This window comes from Branchiostoma lanceolatum, chromosome 17, assembly GCF_035083965.1.
Source record: "Branchiostoma lanceolatum isolate klBraLanc5 chromosome 17, klBraLanc5.hap2, whole genome shotgun sequence".
Classification (NCBI taxonomy): Eukaryota; Metazoa; Chordata; class Leptocardii; order Amphioxiformes; family Branchiostomatidae; genus Branchiostoma; species Branchiostoma lanceolatum.
Window position 1 is genome coordinate 2,001,876 of NC_089738.1, and position 27,682 is coordinate 2,029,557.

The 27,682-nt window shown below is 41.8% G+C and overlaps 1 protein-coding gene and 1 long non-coding RNA gene across 5 annotated transcripts in view; one reads left to right on the top strand and one right to left on the bottom strand.

Annotated features, from left to right (window-relative positions):
* Positions 1-12,734: 12,734 nt before the first annotated feature.
* The window catches only part of LOC136423629 (methyltransferase-like protein 27), a 31,922-nt gene continuing 16,974 nt past the window's right edge, over positions 12,735-27,682 (bottom strand). For all 4 annotated transcript variants that reach the window (XM_066411873.1, XM_066411875.1, XM_066411872.1 and 1 more), the window contains exons 3-6: positions 15,512-15,646; positions 14,125-14,260; positions 13,777-13,869; positions 12,735-12,981 (exon numbers count right to left, since the gene is read on the bottom strand). In XM_066411873.1, coding sequence (XP_066267970.1) covers positions 12,890-12,981; positions 13,777-13,869; positions 14,125-14,260; positions 15,512-15,646 — 456 coding nt within the window. In that variant the 3' untranslated portion in view covers positions 12,735-12,889. The remainder of the gene's footprint in view (positions 12,982-13,776; positions 13,870-14,124; positions 14,261-15,511; positions 15,647-27,682) is intronic.
* Positions 16,290-27,605, top strand: LOC136423632 (uncharacterized). The gene is made up of 2 exons (XR_010753769.1): positions 16,290-16,447; positions 26,374-27,605. It is a non-coding gene; the product is annotated as an uncharacterized lncRNA (long non-coding RNA).

Genomic DNA, 27,682 nt, shown 5'->3' on the forward strand with positions numbered 1-27,682 from the left:
GGCCAGAAGTAACACAACAGGTGTGTATTTCAAATGTGTTGCTGACCGACAGTACTCAGAGAACTAGGAGCTATAATTGAAGTCATTTGTTACTTGTCAATTCCAATAACGAAAGATACGGTGCATCATCACTTTCCACATGTTGATCGATGTACAATGTAGCATAATATCAATAACTAGAGTTCCACGACCTCATACCTTCCCCAAATGATTTTAACCTTTATGACTGACGTATTAGGAGTGTTTTTCATCAATTATAAATCATACCAGTTGATTGTCTTAAAATATAACATGTCCAAAGTATGAGCTTAACAAATTATGAGCTTAATTTAAAGGAAACCAAAACCTTGCCCAGGGGAAGTCGTAAAGGGAGTGCTCCTACTGTGAGCTGCCCAGCAGGTTGAGGGCTGGATTAATCCCCAAAAACCACATAAATTCATAAAAGGATTATATGTCTGCCAGCCTGGGACAATAGCAGGGACAGATTACCATAATAACTGTCAAATTCAAACTTTTTTCTGTACTGGTTTTTCTATGAACAGTATCAAACCATGCAGAATGGCCCAGATATTTATCAAAAAGGTCACATAATCCAACGAAGTTTCAATCAGATACTTGATCCCTTGGATAATCAAGACAATGCTATCTACAACTTTCAGTTTGGGGGATGTCAACCTTGTTCAAATTTTCAAACTTTCAAATCGACCCTATCAACGTTGTGTTAGAGTGTCTAAATGGATTTGAATTTCCAATGTCTTCCCAACATTAGCCTAGGTAGTTGTGTGTCTAGCTAGAAATATGACTTGGGATTTTTTGCGTCTTCTTGTTGTTGTTACCAGCATAGAATAGGGCCCTGTAGAACAGTACATATAACTGCTAGCCAATATCTCAAACTAAATTGCAAGCCAGTGTTGTCATTACTTTATTTCTTGGCTAACTGTCCTTCAAGCTAACTTCTTTATTCGTAGCCATACTTCAAATTCTTATATGTTATCTATAGATTTCAAACATGACTTGAAGGGTAACTTGTACATGGTAAACTGTCTCAGCCAGGCCTCCACTGATGTGCATTGTACGGCTGCCATGCGCATACTGAAGGCTATTGTTTACATTGTCCCGTATCTATATAGTGTTACTGGGGTCTTTAGAAGGTTATGCTAATATTTATCATTAATTATGCGAATGAGGCCATTATTAGCATAATTTGATTCAACGATGTTCACATTCACATAACTTCCCGATGCGGATTTTTAAAGTTGCCTCATTAATAATGCAAATTAGAACCTGATTTGCATAATTATTGTCAAATCATACTAAGCATTACACAAGCTATCTGCCTACCAAAAATCATGACTATCCATCAAGGCCATCTTGTTATAGTATTTTTTTCATTAATTATGCAAAGAGGTCTTCATGTACGTAGGTGATACAGAAATTTTCGATATGCTCCGTTTTTGTCAATCGTATATAACATGGTCTGCTACCGATGGCAATCATAACTAGAGTTCCACGACCTCATACCTTCGCCAATTGATTTTAACCTTTATGACTGACGTATTAGGAGTGTCTGTCATCAATTATAAATCATACTAGTTGATCGTCTTCACCCAAAAAAAAAGTTGTCCAAAGTATAAGCTTAACAAAGAACGACCTCATACCTTCGCCAATTGATTTTAACCTTTATGACTGACGTATTAGGAGTGTCTGTCATCAATTATAAATCATACTAGTTGATCGTCTTCACCCAAAAAAAAAGTTGTCCAAAGTATAAGCTTAACAAAGAAGGTTATGCTAACACCATCAATGATGCAAATGAGGTCCTTATCAGCATAATTTGATTCAACTATGTTCACCTTCACATAGCTTCCAAATGCCACAACTATGAAATTGCCATCATTTACCTGTATGGAATGAACGTAGTTATTAATTATGCAAATAAGGCCTACAATTGCATATTAACACCCTTCTCTACCTCAGTTACAAATGTCACATATTTGAATAGTCATATCATGGAACACAGCTGGGTTTTTTAATTCTCTCATTAATTATGCAAATTAGAATCTGACTGGCATAATTCTCGTCCTATCATACAAAGTATCACGTCAGCTATCTACATACCAAAATTCATGACCATCCATCAAGCCCATCTTGAGATAAATTATTTTCTCATTAATTATGCAAATGAGGTCCTCATTTGCATAGTTAATATCTATTAATATTTCTCTCTTCCTGTGTCATATGTCACATGTTTGAGAGTCCTACCATGGAATTTGACGGCTGTAAAAACTTTCCTCATTAATTTTGCAAATTAGATAATGATTTGCATAATACATATCTAATCATGTACGTCATCACTGAAGCTATCTACTTACCAAAATTCATGACCATCCATCAAGCCCTTCTTGAGTTATTCCCTTTCAAAGTCTGAACCAAAACCTGCTCCTACAGTTCTAAAAGAGCCACTAGGGGGCCAAAACCTATACCACTTACTCTCTGTCCAAAGAGCTATCTACCACTCAAAAATCAGTTCCATAGCTGGTCCAGAACACGAGATATCAAAACAGGAAGTTCCGCTGCAGTACCGTAAGAAGCCGCTAGGGGACCTAAAATGTCATCATTTTCTAGTCTCATCAAGACCTACCCACCTACCAAATATCAAGACAATCCATCCAAGCCTTCTCGAGTTATGCTGGTCGTTACAAACAAACAAACAAACAAACAAACATACATACAAACGCTACCCTATGCATAACCTTCTCGGCGAAGGTGAAAACAGTATAAATCCCGTCAGAGGTGTTCGTAAAAAAACTGGTGATTGAAGGAAATTTAAGGATTTTCAATTTAGAACAGCATAGAGCACCGCTAAGCGTAGTTAATAGAAATCATTACGGGCTTATCTTAAAAATATTGCGGTAAGGTCTGTAAAGGAAAGCACACAGGCCGTCGGGAACCATTTGTGTCATTTGATACCAAATTCCTTAGGTCCCCAAGTTGCTTGTGCTATGTAAGTTTGACTATGCACAAACAGCTGCTCGAACACCGCACAGTAGGTTTAGTGAGATGCGAACTTAAAGAAACAAACAGATGGTACGTCAAACTGCAAATGTTCAAATTCAGCGTTTTCCCCACGACTTGGGGACAGGATTTAAGACAAATATGTCTCCTGAGAAACATGTGGATGTATTAATCGGGGATTTTTGACTTAACGAGGTCAAAAGATGTTAGTACAGACATGCTGCATAACTTGTAGTAACATTATCTGATCCGACAGACTGCAGGTTGGTGTATTTGTTTAAGTTTAGTCCCTCACATGAACCTTTGCTTATCGTTTTCCTGGAGGCAAAAGAGGACTTGGTTTTTGTTGAGTGAAAAGAAGTGTACAGCGTGCTATATTAGGGAATAGTTAAATATATGGTCGGGTGGGATTATGTCAAGTTACCTCGGCGAGCTTGGAAGCAAAAGAGGACTGTTTTTTGTTGTACTAACAGAAGAAGTGCACAACGTGCTACGTTAGGGAAGTATAGTATGTTTGGTCGGGGGGGTAGGCGAGAGAAGTATCCTCAGCGAGCCTGGAAGCAAATGAAGACTGGGTCCCCAAGGTGCTTGTGTTATGTAAGTTTGACTGTGCACAAACAGCTGCTTAACCACCGTACAGTAATTAAATAAGTGAGATGTGAACTTTAAGAAACAAACAGATGGCTCAAACTGAAACACTTGGAATATCAAACTTTCTTGCACGGCAAATGACACGTACACGGCCACTGCGGAAACGTCCAAATCGCCATGACGAGTAACACCATGGCAGACAATCATAAAAAATACTCTAAGATATAACACAAATTGACGAGACATAATTTGGAGGAATGTTAAGAATGTGCTTATGATTTACATTAAGATCAACTGAGATATGGATTAGAAAGCAAAGTTTTGTTTTCATTTAAAGTTGACCTGAGAATTAAGATCGCCCATAGTAAACCCGATAAGATTGTAAGGACTTGACTGTCTGGTGTCACGGTGATTAAAACACTCGCCATGGCGATTGAGACGTTTCCGCAGTGACCGTGCACGTGTCATTTGCCGTGCGTTTTTTTTCTCGGCAAGAATGCTTGATATTCCAAGTGTTTTTTGTATCCTCGCCCCCCTCTTACACTTCAGAGCGGATCCTTCTGCTTTTTGCCGCTAAAGCACAAATAAACAAGGCGCTGATGTTTATTATGTTAGCGCGCTGAGAACACCCCGCTACAGATTGTCATCGCAAGACTAGGCTCCACCAGCCTCCGCGGGTCGCGGGGAAAATTGTAGAAATTGGCCAAAATAGAGTCAATTGTATGAAGGGGTGGGCTATGGAAATAGGGTCCAATGAAGAAAAAAACACGGCTGCGAATGTTACCCTCCATGGCCAAATTCCCCCGGCAAATGCTCTCCCTATAGCCGGCGCGGTTATGGTGGAGACTACCGCAAGACCCTAACGGGGGGTGTGTAGAAGCATCAAATTGTTTTATGCCCTACAATTTAGCTTACAAGTAGAAACTGGCATATACAGTAGAGTACTTTATATAAATAATAAACTCACAGACCATGGTCACTTGATAAACTAAGAGATACTGAACGAACAGCTGATTTTTGCCCTGAAACATAGCTCACTTGTTAGGGCGAAAGTAGGTCACTGGCCAAGCTTGACCTTTCACCAGACCGGGTCATGCCTGGGCCACCACCAGGGTTTTCGCTGATTCAGAAAAGTTTTCTCATCTAAATATTACAGTTGACATAATGCACTCGCCAATCAGCCGTCCCTCGAACCACCATATGATAATGTTGATTGGCGTATGACTGATTTCATTTAAAAGTAACTCCTGACGCCCGGAAAATTTCACAAGCACGGTGGGAGATCTCAAGGCTAGGAGTCTACCGGCCGCAGTTTTCGCGTGCGCAGGGGCGCGGGGCCGGACTGTCCTGGTGAAGACTCAGTCCGCTGGGCATCGGCGGGCATCTCTCACAGCACCGCAGAGGTTCAGGGGAGCTCCCGCCAATACTGTCATTAGACTGGACAGGAGTCACCGGCGGCCCAATCGTGAACAACAGGAACTGGGACAAGTTTTCTCATAAAATATTAGGTTGACTAACGCTGCTGCGTGAACTCCTACCGGGTGCAAAAGACTACCGCGCCGGATCTTGTGTTGGCTAGCGGGAAGTGGGGCGGGGTACGTTGTCGGGCCAGGGGGAGGGGAGGTCCCGAGGAAGCTCCGGGCGCGGGCCGGTGAAGGTCGCTCGGTATAATTGCTCTGGATTCCAGGGTACAAAGAGCCCGATTAACTGACCACGGTAGGCTGGATGCCAGGTAAGTCCATTTGTCTATGTTCGTGTATCCATCTTTATCTGTGTTACTGCCGAGACGTCTGGATTTTCTCTTGGTTGGTGAGTTTTGTTAAGCTGATTTGACTGTTAATTTTAATGCCATACCTTGTGCAGGCCTGACCTTGTGTATGAGTCAACGAGAGGCTTAGGCGTTGTTTTGACATTTTGGACGTGTTTTAATCTGCTAACGTTACAGTCCAGGAATTAGTTTTGTTAGTTTAATAATTGCCACAAATACTAGTACATTAATTTGTTGTACACTTGTCGTCCTAGAATAATTTCTGAATTGTTCATTGTGGTATCGGGCTTCTCAATGTGTCACTACTTACGTTGCATGTGGAATGATGATCAACAAGTTGACTATTTATCACCGTTTTCGACAATGTCAACAGTGATTTCTCCCCCAGAATGTTAACGTGGTTTGGAACAGTTTTGTGTTCTTGTGATCGTGGGGTACCGGGTATGGGCCATATAATGGAAATGTCTTCGTCTGTTAAATGTTGCGGATGGTACCGTTGAATTAGGTCACACAATAAATAGTGCTATGAAGTAGCGCTTGGTCTGTTGCATTCTGAATCTGTTGGGTTTACACTATGTCGGTGCCAGTCAAATCAGTATTTATTAGTACAGTACCATATGTTTTGTTTTCTTTGTACCCATTGTATGACAATTATTGATTAGGTCAGTTAGCTCAGCATTTATTTGTCTGCAGGGGCGCTGCATTGATGTTACTGTGTATTAGGTTAGTGGGCTATAGTCGTTGTCAATTTGTGTTTGTTGTAAGTCTTCTTTTGTAACGGTGCCCATGTAGTAGTTTTTCTCGAGTGACTCGCTCATGTTTCTCTGGCTCAGTTCCTGATGTACGAGTTACTGCGTCTGTTATATTTTTCACTGTGTAAGAGGAAATCGAAATTATGGTTAATATTTTATCTACATGACGTCATGCTCCGCCGGGATTTTCCGGTCGTACCTTCCTCGCTCACGTTCGACAGGACTCATCGGTCGAAATTGGATATTCCAGTAACGAGCTGTTTTCCTTTCTTCAGGTCAGGCCCTAAATTCTGGCCCTGCATAGGCAGTAACGGCTCAGGGGACCCTGGTCCCGGGTGTATATTTTTCTTGCATTTTCAGTAAACCTCACACGTGCAGCGAGGACCCAGGACCACTGTATCCAGGGAAACGTTATGTTTTACTGTCTTCTTCTATCCCCTACCCGTCGCCTATGACAACGCGAAAATCGATGTCTTAAAGCGGTAAGCCAATAGTGTTTCTGTCGTCTTTGCTAATCTGAGCAATGTGCAGATCTATATGTTGTGTCCTTTTAAGGTCTTTTCTTAATAAATGACAAACATATAACTTTAAACCTTTCTATACGATTTGCGCTCTCTTGCATTCGGTGAAAATAATCTGCGCTCTCTTGCGCTCTCTTGCATTCGGTGAAAATCATCGGCTCAAACGCGTTGTATATACATGTACATGGATGTGAATTTAACAAATCCCTGAATCGTGTTCATACAGCAGGAAGAACATAGCTGCACAGACCATATTGTGACAGACAGGTTAATTTGTTAAATGTATACGTTTTGTAATCTCCGTTACCGATTGAAATGAGACGTTCCTGGCATTAGGATATGCCACATATAAGATGTCAAACTGTAGTTTTTCTGACGACTTAAAACTTTTCTAGCTTTTAAAAACGGCAGTTTTGTACCTTATATGTGCCATATCTTAATGTCAGGAACGTCTTACTTCTTACGGTAACAGAGATTACAAAATGTGTACATTTAAATGAGAACGAGCGTAATGGCATTGATTTATTCATGCCCTTTTCTCTCTTTGTGTTCGCAGGTGAACTTCGTCATGGCTACCTTCAGACTGCATACGGAATCATCATAGAAGAATTGGAGTGTGCGACATTCGCTAAGGAGAAACATTGAATGCAGGACCACCGCACTGGGATCATTGCAAAAGCAAAATGAAAAAAACAATGAAAAACACACACACACACACAATGAAATAGCAAGCAAACGCAAATAACAAAAACAAATGAAGCACAATAGATAAAAACCCTCGTACACAACATGCCCAATGTTCGAGAGACCTTGTCTCTGTGTCCTTCCTTTCTCCTTTTATATGTTAGCTATAGTCTTCTGAGAGCATCTGAAAGAACCTGTATCAGATAAATGTCGAAACATAAAATCCTTTATTGTAACAAGTCAAAACAAGAATATGGATGAAAAGCTGTGACATATTTCAACATACCCTGCCAAACCATGATTCTATCTTGTAGAAGTAAAAGCTTATCAAAACATCGGCAAAATGCTGTAATAGCGTGTAGAAACTACCGCCTTTTCTGTGCCCGACGCATTAGATTTCAGTTCATCCCTGTTAACTGCAAACGCCGTTTCAGCAAGGTATTGTCAAAAACCAATTCCCTGGGGAATGCGTGCGTGGAATATTTAGAATTCTTTCAAATTTGATCCCAGCACTATACAAACGGCTCCGCCCCTGAGGCGTCGCCAAAGGCGTCGCCAAAAAAGTTCCACGACCTTCGCAAAATGATCTTAACTTTTATGACTGACGTATTATGAATGTTTCTCATTGATTATAATCATATCAGGGGATCATCTTCTCCACCCACAATAACAAAAGCTTTACTAAGGCTATTCTAGCATTTATAATCAATTATGGAAATTGGATTCTCATTAGCATAATTCATATTCAAAGATGTTTACATTCACACAACTTCCAAATGCCACAAGTATGAAATTGCTGTCATTTACTAGTATGGATTTATAGTAGTTTCTCATTAATTATGCAAATAAGGTCTTCATTTGCATATTGTCTATCTATCAACATTCCTCTCTTCCTCAGATATAAATGTCACATATTCGAATAGTCTCATTATAGAACGCAGCACGCTTAAGAAATTTCCTCATTAACTATGCAAATTAGAATCTGATTTGCATTATCATAAAGCATCACTTTAGCTATCTACATACCAAAAATCATGAAACTGCATTTTTAGTTTAAGTATTTTTCCATTGATTATGTAAATGAGGTATTGATTTGCATAGTCAATATCTATCAACATTTCTCACTTCCTCAGCTACATGTCACATGTTTAAGAGTCCTGTCCTCATTAAGTATGTAAATTAGATACTGATTTGTTTAATCAGTATCTAATTAAGTAGATCATCATTCAAGCTATCTACGTACCGAAAATAATGACCACCTGTCACCCCCTCCTTGAGTTATTCTCTTTCAAAGTCTGAAACAAAGCCTGGTCCTGCAGTTCCAAAAAGCCGCTAGGGGGCCCAAACCTATATCACTTATTCTCTGCCCCAAAAGCTATCTACCACTCAAAAATCGAGACCATGGTATGTCCAGGACAAGACATGTCAAAACAGAAAGCTTTGTTGCAGTACTGTAACAAGCCGCTAAGGGGCCCAAAATCTAAGCATTTCCAGGTCTAATCAAGACCTACCCACATACAAAATATGAAGACAATCCAACCAGTCCTTCTCAAGTTTTGTTGTTCATCCACACACATAATGGCATCGCAGTAGCTCAGTGGCAGGGTGTTTGGCCCCAGAACCCAGAAGTACCGGGTTCGACTCCGGGGTTCCCTGATTTGTCCTGTTGACGTTGTCCCATTGGCAAAGGCACTTAACACGACTTTCCTCACCTCACTCGTCGCTCGGATAGGATGTTAAATGAAAGTCCCGTGTTTGAGGAGAGCTACACATTCAGCATTAAAAGGACCCACCACACTTATCGAAAAGAGTAGGGGTCCTTCCCGGTTTGAGTGGATATAAATCTGTCCGGATATGCAGCTTGTACTCTGCAGTACAAACCTGGTGTGTTATGCCTTGAGGCGGTTTAACAGGTATGCAATACAAACATAACGTTACACACATGCAAATGCTACCAAAATATATCCCTTTGGGCGAAGGTACATTGTAAGTAGCCATTAAAGGGAAAACGTGTGTCGTCACTTTTTCTTCACACCATCTACATTTAGTAAATCTTAGTTTCAAGTAAAAACAACACTGATATTTTTGGCATAGAACTGCCTCCATGCATACAATCCCATTTTAATTCATCATATGAAAAATGCATATCAGCAACATTGACAATACACATATAACTTATTCCTATATTTCTTTTTGAGACACTGACATGCGATGATGCAGGAAATACTATATAATCCATTGAAAGAACAAAATACTGCTGTGTGTTTTATGCTTTTCACAAATGTAGCAGAGCTAAATAAGAAGTGACATTTTGCTATTTAGTATTTCAGCCTACATGTCATTCCTGGTCATCCAGCTGCAGACTCACTGAGTCTCTCTAGAGGGCGCTTCATGCAAGGTAAGTATCGCTCCAGCTAGTCTTCAGCAAGGCATTTTACGGATTAGGAGGAGGGCATACTGAAAATGCAGAAATGTTCGCGGTGGTTTTATGTTCGTGGTTTTCGCGGCGACGTTTCACCGCGAACTTAAATCCACCGCGAACATTTTTGTCCAATACTGTAGCAGTATGTGACCATCGAAAACACTTCATTTTCGTCTAAGCGCGAAATAAAAACCACGCGAATTCGAAGTTAAATGCATTTAGAGTAGTCTTTAACCTACTTGGGTAGAGAACGCTCCTTGCAATTGTGTAGAGCGTGTCGAGGTCTGTACAAGTAATATCGGTAATATCAAACACCCGAAGTCCAGTACTTAAGAAAGCTATCAGGGGAGCTGGTCATTTCTTAATTTTGACAAAACCTACCAACATACCAAATACCCATCTTCTTAACTTCTTGGGTTTTGATGGAGAATTGCTTGGAATTTGAATATTCTGCTAAAATATATCCAAAAGCTCTGATGGGCTCTGAGTCGCACAGTGCTCTGCAATGGTATGGTAACAAGGATTAAACAGCTACAGGCATGCTTCTGAGAAATATTTGATACCCGGAACAAATCAAATAATAAAAAGCCAAACGTTTAGATAGGGACGGACGCCTACCAATTCAACAGAAGTGTTCAGAGTAGCAGACCGGAGTAGAATAGGCTAATATTATAAGAATTTGAAACTTTCACACCTGACAAATAATGGGAGAGAAATATTTTACGTTGGCTTGCAAATGCTTTCCTGGTATTTTATTGATGTGTGTTAGTGCACCTAAAACCGGGATTTTTCCAAATAGAGTAAATTGAAACCAATCTGGCAGAACAATAAACCATTTTCCCCCTGTTATTCTGTCAATATCATAGATTACGTTTGTCACTTATACTATATATGTTTTGTATTCTCTCTAGTCGTGCTGATACCATAATACTGAAATCTGAAACTACCGTCCGTCGCACTCAGAATGAACGTACACTCAGACTAGTGCTAACATTTTCCCGGGAGAGAAGATTTGTCATGATTATTTTGCCGCTAATTACCTTTTATACAACAGCTACTGTTCCATCCTTTGCTTGAAGAGAGTGCTAAGGATATAAACGTGTCCAAAACGGCCGCACCGCACGCATCAGCCCATCGGTAACAACCCGTTTGTTGAGTTCATTAAAACGTCCGCTCAAAGTCAATCCCTCCGCCATGGCAACTTTTTTTTCTATGCCTAGCACCATCACTTAGTTGGGCATTATTCATCGGTTATTCATCGGGACGTAAACGGGAAGCAGTAGCTACTAGCAATACTAATGTGTCCATGTGTTTCTGGTTGTGTTAGGAGCAAACTTTGAGGAAAATGTCGCCTTCAGTCCAGTATCACACAAAAAATTAGGACATAGAAGTGTTCCTCACAAACCTTTGTCGTCTGCTGAACAACAGAATTCTGGTAATGAAAATGTGGCGGTGGTAAAATATACGTGCCGTAGGTTGCAGCAACAAAGAGGTGTTTTTTGATGATTGATCGTGATGCTAACTGGATATCACTAGATTTGTTGGCCTGCAGTTTAGCTATTTTTCGCTAGATGTCTCTGATGCATGGTCTATCAGCACCAAGGGCGGGATATGTATATCTAACAGCAGTCATGTTCCAGTTCCTTTGGGTGTGAGAATGGACGGTAAATGATCGACAACAACATTTGGGAAGATCAGCATTAGCCACTGCGGGGAATTTTTGTATGCAAATTTATCTTATTCTTGGAATGGTTAGAATTGATACTGTATGTTCATGCATTTAAAGTTCAAAATTCATTGTTTGAAATGTTAGCCAGCCTCAAATTTGCGGAGAGGAGACTCGGGAGCTGCGGAGAGGAGACTCAGGAGTTACAATAGGTTTGGATTCCAGGCTAATCCTACACTGGGAGCACCCCTTTGAGTTTTATTCGGTAACTTTCCTCACTTCTGGAGCTGGGATTCCCAGTTCCGGGAACGCAGTGTATGGTATACATGGCCACGGCTTGAGCTTGCAAAAATACAACACTTCCCCCAAATCTCCATGCAGATATTGGGGGTGGTTAAATCGCTAAACCTCTTCTTGTTCATCCTTTGGCGTTTGCCTAGTAGTTTTACTTACTTATTCATGTCACGCGTCTTGCGATTTTAAGTGCATCGTTCCTCGCCGGGCGTATTCATTGGAACTATGAAATAAAGCAATATAGAGTTGCGCTGTTGTTAGGAAGAGGGAATTTCTTTTGGCCATGGTCATGCATGGTGGGGAAGAGGGTCCCGGACGGCAAATTTTCGAGTTATGCCAATCTTCCACATACATAGTTACATATATACAAACATACATACACACATACCATTTGTCCTGTTGACGTTGTGCCCTCAGGAAAGGCACTTTACACGACTTTCCTCACTTCACTCAGGTGTAGATGAGTACCTAGCTTCAGTTAGGGACGTCCCTCGGATAGGAAGTTAAATGGAGGTTCCGTGTTTGAGGAGAGCCACATCTCGAGCACGTTAAAGAATCCACCGCACTTATCGGAAAAGAGTAGGGGCCCTTCCCGGCGTGAGTGGTTCAAAACCTACAGTCCTATGGCAGCACATGGGGCAATTGACTTATTGAGATCACCTGCGCGCCGAATGGCAGTCGCTACAGACCCTTGTGATCTAGCCCCGCCAATTGTGCGCTCCTCGCAATTCAAGCCCCTGGCTGCGAAGAGAGAGTATTCGGCCTACCCTACCCAACCCAATACATACAATTCTTGACGAAGGTAATATCTAACCTAACAAACTGGCACAGGTAATGACGTCTTTATCAATAAACTACTTTTGTCAAAAAAGTATAGTTCTCATCTACTTAGACGTCTAAGTTGTGTCTTATATAGTCCATGCGTAAACAACACCCATGGCGGTAACGGTCTTGCGTATGCTCCGTGTGTGTAACACTCTATCCAAGGGCTACATGTGAAATAAAAACATCAAGACTAAGATATCCTTTCCATTTTTATTATCATTTCGTTTTCAAATCACATCTGAGCTGAAAGCCAGGACGCTACAGGACCTTGTAGACGATGGTAACCCCGTTCTTGCCTGGGTAGAAGTTGGGAAAGATCTCCCGGCTGACTCGCTCCCAGAGCCCCTTGTCCTACAGGCGGGGCATGGCGGGCTCCAGCTTGTCCTTGTAGTCCTCGTAATGGTGCAACCACTCCTCGCGGAACGTGATGACGATGTAGCCGCCTGGAAATGAGAAAATAGACGATTAGGGTCTTTGGCACTTCGCATTACGGGGGTATGGGGCTATTCATTTTACATGTTACAAACACAAGCACGCAGAAGCGCCCGAAACAATACCTCCATCCTTCATGGAGGTAACAACGAAATACACCACCCCCTACGTTTCTATAATCATTGTCAGTCCACTTGCAGTGTAGAGAATTGAACTCCCATACTCATTCTCCCAAGTGCTAAAGCCCCCGTCACAAATAAGAAATTCAGCTCGGTGGACGTGTTGGCGAGCTTCAAATGTGCATTTTCGGCCGAAGTACGGCCGACGTTCTGTCGGTTATGCGGACTTCGGGCGATTTTCAGAAATCAAAGTTGATCCAAATATTGGCCTTTTACCAGGTTAGTCGATTCTGACTTTGTCCATGTCCAAGAGATGGTACCATCTTATAGGGGAATTTTTAGTGTTTGACGGACGTCACCCGAGATTTTCATTGGCAAAAACGGTTGACGCTCGGGCGATTTTGACATTCGGCGAGCTACGGGCGATCTACAAGCTCGGCTGACGCTTGCATGAATTGTGACGCCGGCTTAAGCAGACGAAGCGGTGCCATACTCTATGTGCATGATACCCGGCAGAGGTTTTGAACCAATAGTAGTAGTAGTAGCCCACTGTGTTCTGCTGCTGCAGTGGTCAGAACACCATGCAGCCGCAATCAGAACCAATGTAGGACAAATACTCTACCCCTAAATCATTGCACGGGTTTGACATTAGATGAGGCTTATCTGAAATCTAGACCTACAGCTCACCTGGTTTGACGACCCGTATGAGCTCAGGTAAACAGTCTTCCTTCAGGTGACCCGCGGCGAACCCAGAACAGCAGGCAATGGCGTCATATGTGTCTATGAAGGGAACAGTTGTTTTTCAGTTAGAATATACGGTTTAATCTAAACCTATGTATTCCAGAAATTTGGAATCTGTGAGAGATTCATATGATCTCTCCGTGTATATGCCGTTTGTAGGTACGTACTAAGACCTGTTCAGTGTTTTTTAGTTATAAAAAGGAAAGCTTATCAAGTGTTCCTTTTGCCAGTTTTGAAGATTTCGGATTTGATTCGTTTTGTTGGTTGTTAGACATTGTGAAATACGACAAATACTGTTTTCGATGTCCAGGGGGTTCGGTCCGACAAAGTCACAGATGAGTCGGCGGTAGATCTGCTTCTTCTCGGCAAGGTCCAGCATTCCCTGACTCCCGTCCACCGCGTCTATGTTGGAAAATCCCTTCTTCACCAGCTAAGGAATAATAAATAAATCGATCGAATTAATAGAATGACTGCAACAGATAGCCTCCGTTGCAGGCTCTGAACCGGCTTTTTTTGGGCCTAAATAATGCACTTTTTGCAGCCAACCCGTAACTATCAGCCAACCCTGTAACTATCAGCCGGCTAGGGTAAGCCACACCGCAAATGCCATTATTACTTCACGGAAGATTGTGTCCTACGGACTCTTGTTTCAATTGGGACCTAAGCATTACACAGCTACAAAGCCTGAATTGTCCTCTTGCCGCATGGTGAAATAATATCGATGCGAGTAGCTTGGTAAGTTATTGATAAGCTTAGTTCTTTCTACACAGCCGAAGTCAACGCCTTCACGGACGTCTTGGCTGCTTTCATCGGAGTGTACAGCGGTCCACCCTCAATAAATCAGGACCCCTATCGCTCCACGTTACATCGCTCGCGAAAGGGGCCCTGATAAACACCGCCGCCAGACACGGTTCTGGCGACGTCACCTGCTTCCCCTCATCGGAAGCAAACGCGCAAAGAAGCTATCAACCAATCAGGTTACGGGTAATTATAACATCGTTGCTTTGGTTGCCCAAAACAAATGGCAGCCGATAGTTTTGCTTCAGCTGTGGAAGACTTGTTTGGATTAGAGCGGCTTCGTCAGCATCAGCAGTCCACCCTACAGCCACTGCTTGATGACAGGGACATATTTCTAAGTGTAAGGACAGGCGGAGGGAAGAGCCTCTGTTATATGGGCTTCCCAGCGGCAGCGAAAGCCGAGCAAGCCCACCGACCTTGTCCGCGACTTCCGTCTGGAGATGAGTTCGTCAGTCCGCTCATTGCCAAATAAGGCCAGCTCATTAACTATTCATGAGCAAGTGTCGGCGACGTCGCCAGAACCATGTCTGGTGGCGGTGGTTATCAGGGCCCTTTTCGCGAGCGATATAACGTGGAGCGATGGGGGTCCTGATTTAATGAGGGTGACAGCTTTCAAGACATCATCCTTCATACCGCTGTAACGCCACCATGCGGCAAGGAGTAGCATACATGTACCTCATTATGCCCTGATGAAAAAAAATTGACTGTGGTAGCGCGCGTTGAAAAGCACTTTACTTTGACATCCACTGAGACATGAAAAAAGCCGTCTGAACATCATATATCAAGCATGGTCTAGACAAGAAGTGTTTCTGAGGAAGGGGCTTAGACGATCATGCCCAGCTGGGGCTAACCGTGAACCAGATTATCACTTGAACCACCTAACCTCTTCCGCGCACAGTCCAGTCCCGGCCGCCACGTCAAGAATACGGACCTCCTTGCGGTTTGAGCCGCCCATGGTTTTCTCCATAGCGTCGGCGCACACTCTGGGAGCAGTACACTTCAGCTGCGTCATTAACTCCTGTTGAGAGAGACGGCATAAATTAATCTCCAAGCCGGTTTCAAGCAGTCCAAACTGTCGGTTTCGAAGATTAAGATCGCAAGGTTTCCTGATGACTACACCGCTTCTCTTACAGCCAGAATTCTCCAATTTTGGGGCGGTTAAACTTAACGATCTTCACCACCATCTGCTTTAGGATAGATATCTAAAGCATGGTTCTGGGAGCCGTGATGTCACAATGTATCTATTGCGAGAGTTCCGTTTTTTAAACATATGTTTTGGTGGTGCACTCAACTAAACGTATTGTATCAACTATTTATAAAACGTTTTGACATAACTTGAGTTTGACTGGCACTAGCTAGATCTACTGTACTTATTTGTTCGCTTGAGGTAAATTGTAGTTTTTCCAATGCCAATGGGAAGTCCAAAGCAGAGGTCCCGTTTTTGAGAAGAGCGGACTTCAGCTGACTACGTTTAAGAACTCAAATCAATTTTCGACACCCGTTACAAGTACCGTTTACAGTTATAAGTGGTTAACGGTGACCACCGTTAGCCAGTTATAAGTGGGCCGTCTCCTGGCTCTTGAGAGACATCGGTTAACAGTAGGCTCTGGCCGGGAGAGATGGCTCTCCGGGCATGGAACGAGACAACAGACATAGAGGACTGTAGGACTGAAAGCTCGCGAGATCTGCATGGTGAGAGCACGAGACGACACGAGAGCAGTACAGAACGGTGAAATTATTTTCAGGTCCCGGTATCAGGACGCCCGGATCCATCGTCGTTGGTCGTCCAGCAGCAAAACCCCGCCTGTTCCATGGTGAGGTGAGCAACTTTGGTTCATTTATACCGATTATTTTTATATTGAATAGGCACAGATCCTCGTTAATTGCAACTAGCTCGGGCCAAGCCCGATGTGAAAGGGGAGGGGGGCGATAAGACATCACCGCGAGTAAAAAATTATCTTTTTGATACATACACTGCACGAAATGGCCTCGTTTCCCGGCGTATACGTACCGGGATTTTTCTGTATTTTTGTCGGATACTGACGGATACTGACGGATACATGCGGATTCGTGTAAGGTATCCGACTATTTCCGCACCGGTATATGGAATATTTCCTGAAGAATCCGAAAGTAAGGGATTTTCGACGAATACGGAGCCGTACACTGTACGGAAATGCCACCGATCCTGACGGATACGAACAGGGATTTTTCTGTATTTTTGGCGGATACTGACGGATACATGCGGATTCGTGTAACGTATCCGACTATTTCCGCACCGGTATATGGAATATTTCCTGAAGAATCCGAAAGTAAGGGATTTTCGACGAATACGGAGCCGTACACTGTACGGAAATGCCACAGATCCTGACGGATACGAACAGGAATTTTTCTGTATTTTTGGCGGATACTGACGGATACATGCGGATTCGTGTAAGGTATCCGACTATTTCCGCACCGGTATATGGAATATGTCCTGAAGAATCCGAAAGTAAGGGATTTTCGACGAATACGGAGCCGTACACTGTACGGAAATGCCACAGATCCTGACGGATGCGTACAGGGATTTTTCTGTATTTTGAAGAAAATGGTGAATACTGACGGATACAGGTGGACCCAATAACGAATCCGTAACGGATCCGACTAAGTGCTTGCATTCCTAATTTAACTATACCCAAAACATCATTTTGAATGACAGGAAGTTTGGGAAAGCCTGTATGTAACATATGTATCATTTCATATCTCAACATAATGTATTTCTAAGTTCAAAAACTATCAAATACAATACAAAACGGAAGTACTATGTGGCTAAATGATCCATTTCATTTGAGACAGGCTGAGGGACATCCACATACTCAAAGCACCATTGCATATGCAGGTTAATGTCGGTAAATTGGGGTTGTGCAAGCACAATGTTCTGAAAAATTATGAAATGTATTACAATTAACACCATCACAACATTGTGGTAATATTTACTACTGTATAGTGCCCTTGGACCAAAATTATCTACATGTTCTAAATATTCCACTAAAGTAATAAAAGCCTTATTTGTGGCCAGCTCTTCGTCTAAAAGCCATCAGATACAATTATTTCAAATACAGAGGTTGAAAATAGAAAGTGACATTATACTGCCTGAAGAACTCCCATTATGGCACGCCACATTTTAAACGTAAGTAGCATATGCCGTGGAACTGCATGTGTATAATCGTCCTCTCCCCATTCTCTGACTACATCTGAGTTCACTTCTTCCATGCACTCTTGGTAAGGTACAGGCAAGGCTGATTTCTTCTGTATCTGCACGTTGGACTCAGCTTGGAGTCCATCTTGTGATGCACCAGTTCCTATATGATAAAACCAAATGATGAATAAATATCAATTCACGTTTTAAGGAACATGTCACATGATTTTGACATGTGCTTCGTTTCATCACAGCAGCTACAAAAAACACGGGACAATGGATATCCATCATGCCTCTCTCAGCTAACATTGAAGTGTACCGATGATGGACTTACCGATGGAGCCTGAGGTACTCAGCAGCTGAGCATCTGACAGTTGATTGCTTTGTTCCCAGCTAAGGTCCTCACAATATGTGCTGCATTTGTGAAGGAAGTATCTGCCGATGCTGTACTGGATATATATATATAAATGGAAACAATGACAAATATTAAACATATCACATACTCGCATGTGTAAAAAAAATGAATCTGGGCATCATTGAATTGACTACGTAAAACTTACATCTATAACTTGAATATGATATTGATCAAACATGCACAGCTATAACTGAATGAAATAATCACTGAGGCACACTACTGCCTCCTTATAAGTTCTAGTTCACTATCCACAAACTGTGGGATCTTTGTGGGACAAATACTTATGACATTTTCTTCCCTTCCATATCTTTAATTATCTTTCCCTCCACTGCTTGCTATTTTGTATCTGAAACGTTAACCAGACACACATGTCTGCTGACCATTGGCAAGAATTAACAAATTGAAATTTTAAATTTCCTAGATCCTAACGCCGTAAAAGGGCAGGTCGGCTGGAGAATTCTTATGGTCATGCGAATGCGATGACATGTCAAGCCACAATAGGAGGATAACTGACGTCAAAACTAGTTAGAAACGGGAATTTTTCAATTTGTACTTACCAAAGGGCAGTCCCTCTATATGATGAATCAACTCCCTACCAGCGTTTAAAAGGGGGGAGGGGGGCGACGAATATTGCATGCACGAAGAAGACAACGTCGCAATTCCGTGCGTTTAAGTTTACACCGAATTCCCTTCGACTCTCAAGCCACTCAAAAATCACTTGTCGACCATGGTAGACTCTGGCGATGCCATGTTAAGCACAGAAGGTGATGAAACGCCGTTCTTGTCTGTGCTGTTAACCGAAAGAAAACCGTTAACGTTTGTCGCGCCCAGAAGTGTCTTGTGGGTAATTTGGATATCCGACACGAGTCCGTGTTCCGTACACGTCAGGATCCGAGACAGCTCATGACTTCTAACATATTGGCAAATCTGAACTTCTAACATATTGGCAAATACATAAAAAAAATGAAAGATCCGAGTAGATATTGTATCTGTACCCGAAACGTATCCAGACGTATACGGCATCAGAATTGCTGGATCTGAGGTGTTCCTGGTATTTGTCCGAATTTGCTCGGAAACGTTCCGTATCTGTACCCGAAACATATGAAGGATCCAGACGTATACGGCGCGGGAATTGTCGGATCTGAGGTGCATCGGATCCAATCGGAAACGTTCCGTATCTGCTATGATGCGCAATTCCGGATCTGTTGGATTCGTCAGGATCTGAGATCATGCCGCGTGCCGTGCAGTGTGTATTTGTTGGTCAGGATCCGAAGCAACTACCGACAAAAAATCCAACCATCTCTGCCATATTGACAAATATCTAAAAACGAAGGATCCGCGCAAATATCCTCAGGTATCCGACGCGCATCACGGATCCAGACGTATACGGCGTCGGAATTGCCGGATCTGAGGTGTACCTGGTAATTGTCTGAATTTGCTCGGAAACGTTCCGTATCTGTACCCGAAACGTATGAAGGATCCAGACGTATACGGCGCCGGAATTGTCTGATCTGAGGTGCATCGGATCCAATCGGAAACGTTCCGTATCTGCTATGATGCGCAATTCCGGATCTGCTGGATTCGTCAGGAAATGAGATCATGCCGTGCCGTGTGTATTTATTTGTCAGGATCCGAAGCAACTACCGACATACAAACAATCCGAACATTCCAAATATCAAAAAACGAGGGATCCGCGCAAATATCTTCGGGTATCCGAGGCGCATCACGAATCCAGAAGAATACGGCGTCGGAATCGGTCGGATCTGCGGGCACTTCAGTATCCGAGTAGTGAACTGGGATTTTTCCGGATTCGCTCGGAAACGCCATGAGGCCCGATTCCGGATACGTCGGATCCGTCAGGATACGTGGCCATTTCGTGCAGTGATAGGTCACCAAGAGTTAAATACCTAGAGAGACAGGTGACTCGTAACCGAACCAAGCGTAACCCAGCATCAAGAGACCACGTCTCGTGATATAATAGACGTGAAGCAAGGACAACAACAACAATGGCACTGCTGTTGTTACTGGCCTTGTTCATTGGCCACGTTCATTCAAATCATACTCCATTCGTTACAAGAACATTTCAGAATGATATTTTCGGAATACACCGGAATACACATAAAGAGTTTGAAGTCTATTGAAATACAGTATATATGTTTTGATTACAGGTTATATTTCAGCATGATCACTAGGGGTGGGTACCGGTACAGAAAATTCAGGTCCGGTCCAGGTCCAGGTCCAGAGGGTCAGGTCCAGGTCCCGACCTGTACCTGTACCTGATTAAAGTAGTGTCGCAATACATCATATTTTGGAGAGCGAGACACAAGTAAAGGTCTCTGTGAGTTCTACAAATTATGTTCAAATGGTATATTAGAATAAAGTGATTATAGTATTCTCGGTGCACACTAATGTGCACTCGCCGGCTGTTGCCTAACTACATGAAACCACGACTCGTTAAATCTGCTTATTTTGAGTTAGACCGGTTATGTGTTACCGCCTGCTGGTAGCCTGGTACTGTGAATTGTCTAATCGGTCCATAGGCTGGTCCACTGTTTTTAACTGGACCGGTTTTTTTGGACCGGTCCATAAGAAAATACCTGTTTTGTACCGGTACACGGTACCGGTACCCACCTCTAATGATCACTATTTAGACAATGAGGTACTAGTAGTAGTTAACTGTCCCTACAGCTAGCTACATGTATATAACGTCGTTATACATTACATGATTTGTATAAAATACAAATTACATGTATGTAATGTATAACGACGTTATATACATGTAGCTAGCTGTAGGGACAGTTAACTACCTCATTGTCTAAATAGTGATAATAAGAAATTTGATAAGTCAGGTGAATGGCTACATTTTATACTGGTATAGGCCATTAGCCATGGCGACTAACTTCACTAAGGAAGCTGCGTTTACTATTTCTAAGACATGTCCCTGTGGCACAAGCGGTAACGCAACCCTGCTGCTTTTCCATTGATCCTTTGGGCTGGGGTTCAATCCCAGGGTCGACTTCAGCTGGGACATGTTGTAAGGGATTGCATCCGTTAATTCCGATATGGTGATGAAAACTCAGAAAAGCCAGCGTCCCTGTGTATGAGGGAGCTTTGGGCGTAAGCCTCAAACGTCAAACCTTCTGCACGTAAAAGAACCCAACACAGAAGAGTAGGGGTGACCTGGTGTGCTTGTTCATGCCGTTGCGAAGCTGCATTGCATTATCAATACCACTAGCTACGTGAAAAAGCATCATACTTCCATGTCACCTCAATTGAGGATGACTGCTTCACCTTTTTAATGTATAAAATGTAATATTAAACACAATTTCCTTTGTTGTCATAGTTACCACATATCTATTACATAATATGTATATCCTCCTTCTTTAGTAGAGTCTACCAGACAACTATGGACAATATGGAACATGGTCATTCAAGGGAACTGCGGGCAATAGATAGGGTGATTTAAGGAGGTTCAATATATATCATAACTTGGATGGAAATATTCACGCAATGGTCTTCGTTCACCTGACGCTCATCATCTTATTATACAATGTACGTAACTAAGATAGATTGGGATCTGCTATAAGTTATTTCTGTAAGACAGGACAGGACATGTACAGTATGAATCTCCAAACTTACCAAGTAGTACCTGGGACTGGGAGATACATGTGCTAGTACGAGAATGAGATACTGTTAGTAAGTTGGTCAAAATACCGTAAATGCAGAAATGTTTGCGGTGGTTTGATGTTCATGGTTTTTGCGGTGAACTTTCAGCGCAAACTTAAAACCACCGCAAAACTTTTTGCCCACATATGACTGTAGCTCTATTGTTGCAACTGCAAACACTCAATTTTCTCTCTACAGCTATAAGCAAATTATGAATAAACTAAAAGATTACAAGAACATCGCTGACACCTGTGTTCCCACCAGATATTTTGTTTCATGTTTGGGAATCGAAAGGCATTCAATTTCAAATTACGATAAAGCCTGTTGAATTTCGTCCCTCAAATGCAAGAAGTCATTTTCAGATGATACAAATGTAGGTCATAAAAACCTGTCATACGACACTCCTGTTTAAGCCCGGCCATGTTCACATTGGTCCCAAGAAGAGGTCCATAACTTTTGAATGAATTGGTGACATTTTTAGGGCAGCCTTGGATGTGTTGTACAAGATTCAGCCACATGTATTGTCATCAAGTCCATGGTCTGATCTCTCATAGCCACACTGGAAATCCTATGACATTTGTATCGAACAGTCAAAACCAACGTTGCCAGTGACCTAGGTTTTTGCGGTTACCTCTTTATCGCAAACTTAAAATCATTCTCAACCACCCCCAAGCGAAAAGTGGACTGTCCCAGGATAATGCTTTCCTTATTACTAGTAAGTTATTCCCACTGCAAATTTCAAGCCATTTAGCTTTCCTAGCAGGGTACCTGGGTATTACAGGCACCAAAAATACCAAAAATCACCTCCATTTAAGAAGTGGACTACTCCACGATCATTTGCACCTTATCTGGTGCAAAGACCTTACAAGTTACACCTGAGTCCTCACCAAATTTAGTTGGCTTACATAGGATGTCACGGAAGACAATTGCAAAAAGCATCAAAATGATTAATAATGATAATTTTGTAACCACCTCCATGCAAGAAGTGTCTATTCTGGAAAAAGCTCCTCCTATCTCTCCTTACAGCAACTAGCTCTTCCTCACCGAATTTCATTCCATTTGGCTTTCATAGCAGTACACGAGTAAAAACAAACTTGGGGCAAAATCATTTTTATCCACCCCCATGCAAGTTGTGGGAACTTCCTGGATCATGCTTATTTCACCACAAACAGTTCAATACCCTACAGCAACAGACTCATAGTCTCATATGGCCATGGGTAGGCCAGTGAGGCAAGCATTCCTGACCATGCCCCCTCTCTGTGGAGTGGTGTTGTACATTGTGCCCTATCTTTAAAACACTTCTGCAAACAGCCCACTCGACCTCTCCAAACTATATCTCACTACAGTCCACTTACATGTTACTAGTTTGTGTCAGTAATACTGTAAATTTAGAAATGTTCGTGGTGGTTTTATGTTCATGGTTTTCATGGCAACCGTTTCACCGCAAACATTTTTGTCCAATACTATGGCGTAGGGGTGGATACCAGTTCGCTGGACCTGATTCAGACCTTTATATCATCCAAGAACCAAGTCCAAAAACCTGAAAGCCAAAACAAAATTGAATAAAGTACAAATATATTTTTCTATTTTGTTTGATGAAAAGGGTTTTGAGTCTCCCCTCTGACAAAAAAGGCATTTAAAATAAGTGCAACATTCAAAAACACGTTGGTTTATCTTGAAAGTCTTCTCACCAAGAAACTTTTATAGTTGTGCATGTCATGATCAGTATTAATTCTCTATGCTTGATATTGGTCTGATAAAACAAAACATCAACTGGACAGGATCAGGTCCAGGTTCAGGTCCCTGGACCTAAACTTGGACTTGGACCTTATTATTAAGCCGAACCTATATCCACCCCTACTGTGGCGGTATCATCATCGATCAGGTATGTGACTACAGTACAGCACTGCTGCAAACTTAAAACCACCGCATACACTCCATTTTCCCCTTAGTGCAAAATTAAAACCATGCAAACTTAAATGCATTTACAGTAACTAGACCACCTCCTAGCTAGTGGTGAGAAGTAAACCAGTTATTATTGCCTGAGGTACATGTAGGTAGCCGGTGAGAAAAACTGGGTTGGCAGGAAAACATTTCCAGTCCGGACAGCAGAAAAAACTGTCCAGGCTGAAAAGAGGATCTGCATGGGGGTTCCTGGCAACACTTAGACAAGTTAGAGCTAAATTCAGCAGGTTTAGTTTAACAGTAAATTCAAGAGGATCAACAACGCTTAACCGTGAATTGATTCACATTCCTATAGAATTGGCACCGCAGCATCTTGAATGGCCCAAGGGTGCAACCATTTTGTAGGGGGGTCTGAGGGCATACTCTCCCAGAAAATCTTAACCCTCTCAAATCTTAACCCTTAATACATGTCGTATCGACATGAGGTGGGGTGCATACGTAGCATTCATGACATTCAAGGGTGCAGCCAACCAATGTAGGGGGGGTCTGGCATGCTCTCCTATAAAATCCTAACCCTCTCAAGTGCATTCCTTACATTTTGAGACCCAAAGTTTGCATGTTTACTGTGTCGAAGCCAAGATATTAAAGCAGATGTCCTGTTGTAACTTTTCTTAGGGCAATATTGTCTTTCGACTACGCCTTGCGATTAAAATCTCAGTAATGCTGAAAGAAGAATTCAGGATAACAAATACACACACATGTAGCATGCTATGTATACGTAGAATTAATGGCAAAGCCGACTGACTACGATTAATAGTAAAATAAAAATAGTAGACTATTGTCGATACAGATTTTCATTTTTAGGCGTAGTCAGTATCTCTTATTCTATGCAGGACAAGACACCTCCTCCCCCATGCAGACCCTCTCTTCAGAATGGACAGGGTTTTTTTTCTGTCCGGACTGGACAGGATTTTCCACCCTCACGAGAAACATTTTTGTTGTTGTTGAAGAAAGCAGAAGAACTATTGAGAAGGGGATGTGGTGTGCTGTATACATGTACATTGGTTACCTTCACATGCATGATCTCCTTGATGTTGAATTTAGTCAAGGGGCTTATGTTTTCACAGTCTAGTCTTGATTGATTTTATGATGCATTAGAAAAAGTGCATCACTTTATTATTGGATAATCATATGAACTGTAACCTGCTACGAAAAAACGTTATTCTTCCTCGTAAGTCTGATCTTATTAGGAAGCCTGCTTGACCTGGTATTTAATGAATAATTCACATCCATACATACTGATTATAGTGATAGTATCTTTTAAAAGTCGGCAAATATTGTCAGAAAGCTGTAAACTTAACCTAAACATGATCCAGTCCCACAGTAGTAAGTCCATGATGCAATTGGCCTTGTGACCCACAAAGCACAGCACTGTTTCATCCTGAAGTCAGCAAAACATTATTAAGTTAATTGCTTCTGGCTCTAAGAACTCAAATCAGTGTTGTTCTACATGTATATCTGACTTCAACATTTCAAAGAAGTAATTCATCAAATAAAGTACAATAAAAGGTTATATTCCTTTTTCTGATACAGTCAAACCTGCCTAGGCGACCACCTCTTCAACGCGACCACCTGGCCATGGCGACCGCTTTTTCTCGGTCCCAAAAATTTGCCCCATAGGCACAAGCATTAAGCGGCCTGCCCAAGGCGACCACCCGTCCAACGCGACCGCCACGAATTGGGACCGCACAGAGCACAATCCCTGGCCATGGCGACCGCGTTTTTCCAGCGTGTGGTGACATCGAATTTTGCTGTCGGATTTCACGGAAATGTTTTTATGACCTTGACGGTCAAAAATATATGAATAGCATTGATTCCTTCATGAAGCGTTTTGATAAAACGTTCCCACTATAAACATTGTAAATACAAAGGATTGTTGTGCCCATCGTAATCTTATAGTTTACCGTACAACCCCAAATGTAGGTGCACCAGTAAGAAATAAGGTGTATAGCTCCAACTTTTAGTGCACAAAGGTGTCACTGTTTCAAGCCCTATATAGCCATAGGCAGTTTAGATGGAATACTAGAAGTAGCTTGTCCTGTATCCATCATCACATGAGAACTCTAACAGAATGCTATTCCCTTTTTATACAAATGTAGTTAGAATTGTAGGAATGTGTGCGTGTGTGTGTATGTGTGTGTGTGTGTGAGTGAGTGTGTGTGTGTGCGTGTGTGTGTGTGTGCGTGTGTGTGTGTGTATGTGTGTGTGAGTGTGTGTGTGTGTGTGTGTGTGCGTGCTGACATATTTAGATCAGAGTTTCTGATGAGTGAGGAGTCCTAAACTTAACTTATGACTGCTTATACTACACTCTGTAGTGTATTAGGTATTTATTGTTGTCACAAGACATTATATACTTATCCTATGTATTTTTGTACATACTATAAGCACTTTAGCCTCCGGTGCAGACTCCTCCCGGCTGTTTTCTTTTTCAAGTTACAGTTTTTATACTATTACATTTTTTTTCTGAAAATGCATTGTCTTTATTAACCCAACCTTCACCTTTTTGTTCTTGTTGTTTCTATAGGGGCTGACAATATTCAACCCAGACAGAGCATCAATGCCCTGTCCTCATGAGATGACAGTGAGAGAGAAGCTGACAATGCAACAATGGATTACCTGCATCTGCATGGAGGAGTCATATATCAACACCAACCAAGTCCTAGTTTTTTTTAGAATGCATTGAGTCTGTCAAACAGCTTAGTAAAAGTTTACACATGTATGAATCCTTCCTGCAATTTCAATTCCCATTGCACTGTAGACATGTATGTAATTATTACAATGGCAATGACTCTGATCCGCATGCTTTGAAAATCACACCTCAATCCAAAAAACCTCATTAGATTAAAAATGTAGTAGAAAATGCCCCCGGTTTGCATGGGTCTTATATGTAACTAATTATACATATTCCAGGACTATAGATGCTGTCAGTAAGTGTAATTGTCCAAGTCTTTGACAGTTGTTTGTGCCCATGCATGTATTTCTATATGCAATAATACAGTACATAACCAATTTGAATTGCATTGAATTGTCGCTTTCCTCTTTAGTCTTTGTTTGACTGTTATCATAACACATATTGTTATATTCCAAAGTCAATCCATACATGGAGGGTGACCCAGGAAAAAGCATGTCAGTGGCACCTCAGGCATGACTGATTAAACAAGGAAGCCACGCTCTCTGTTGTTTTCTATATTCTGTCAAATATTCCATTGAACAGCTTCAGAATGTAAGGTAGCTGCAGGGGAGTTAGGATAAATTGTGTGTTTTAGATGCTCTGTTGAACATGTATAGGTATCTGAACAGTTCCTGATTAATTGATTTCAAGCTGTGTGCATTTTGTGATCTATTCACCTCTAACTGATGTGGTCATTGCCAATGTCAGATGTATATGCTGAGACCTAATGTGAGTCTTGCCTTGCAATACCGACTCATATGTATTTATTTTTACTGAAACAAGTACATGATGAGGGTAACAAGATGTTGATATGATCTGGATAATCTAGATTGCTTAATCTTTCCATATCAATTTATTACAAAGTGTTATGCATGAGTCTAAGTTACCCTTGTTATGCACATGTACATAAATCAAAAAGTCCAAACACAAACACTTTTGTATGTAAAAAGTTGTTGATATGGGATTCATTTTTTGTTGCTTTATTCTATATCTACTGCAGTCAAGTCAGCATAAAATAAACTGTGGTCTTCGAACATAACATGTGCTTCTGGAGTTTAAGTCAATAAAGCCATCAGGATTTTAAAGACGATTCAGATGTTTTTATCTTTTCATGTCATCTCCAGTTATCTACAATACTCAAACAAAGCCACAATATGCATAT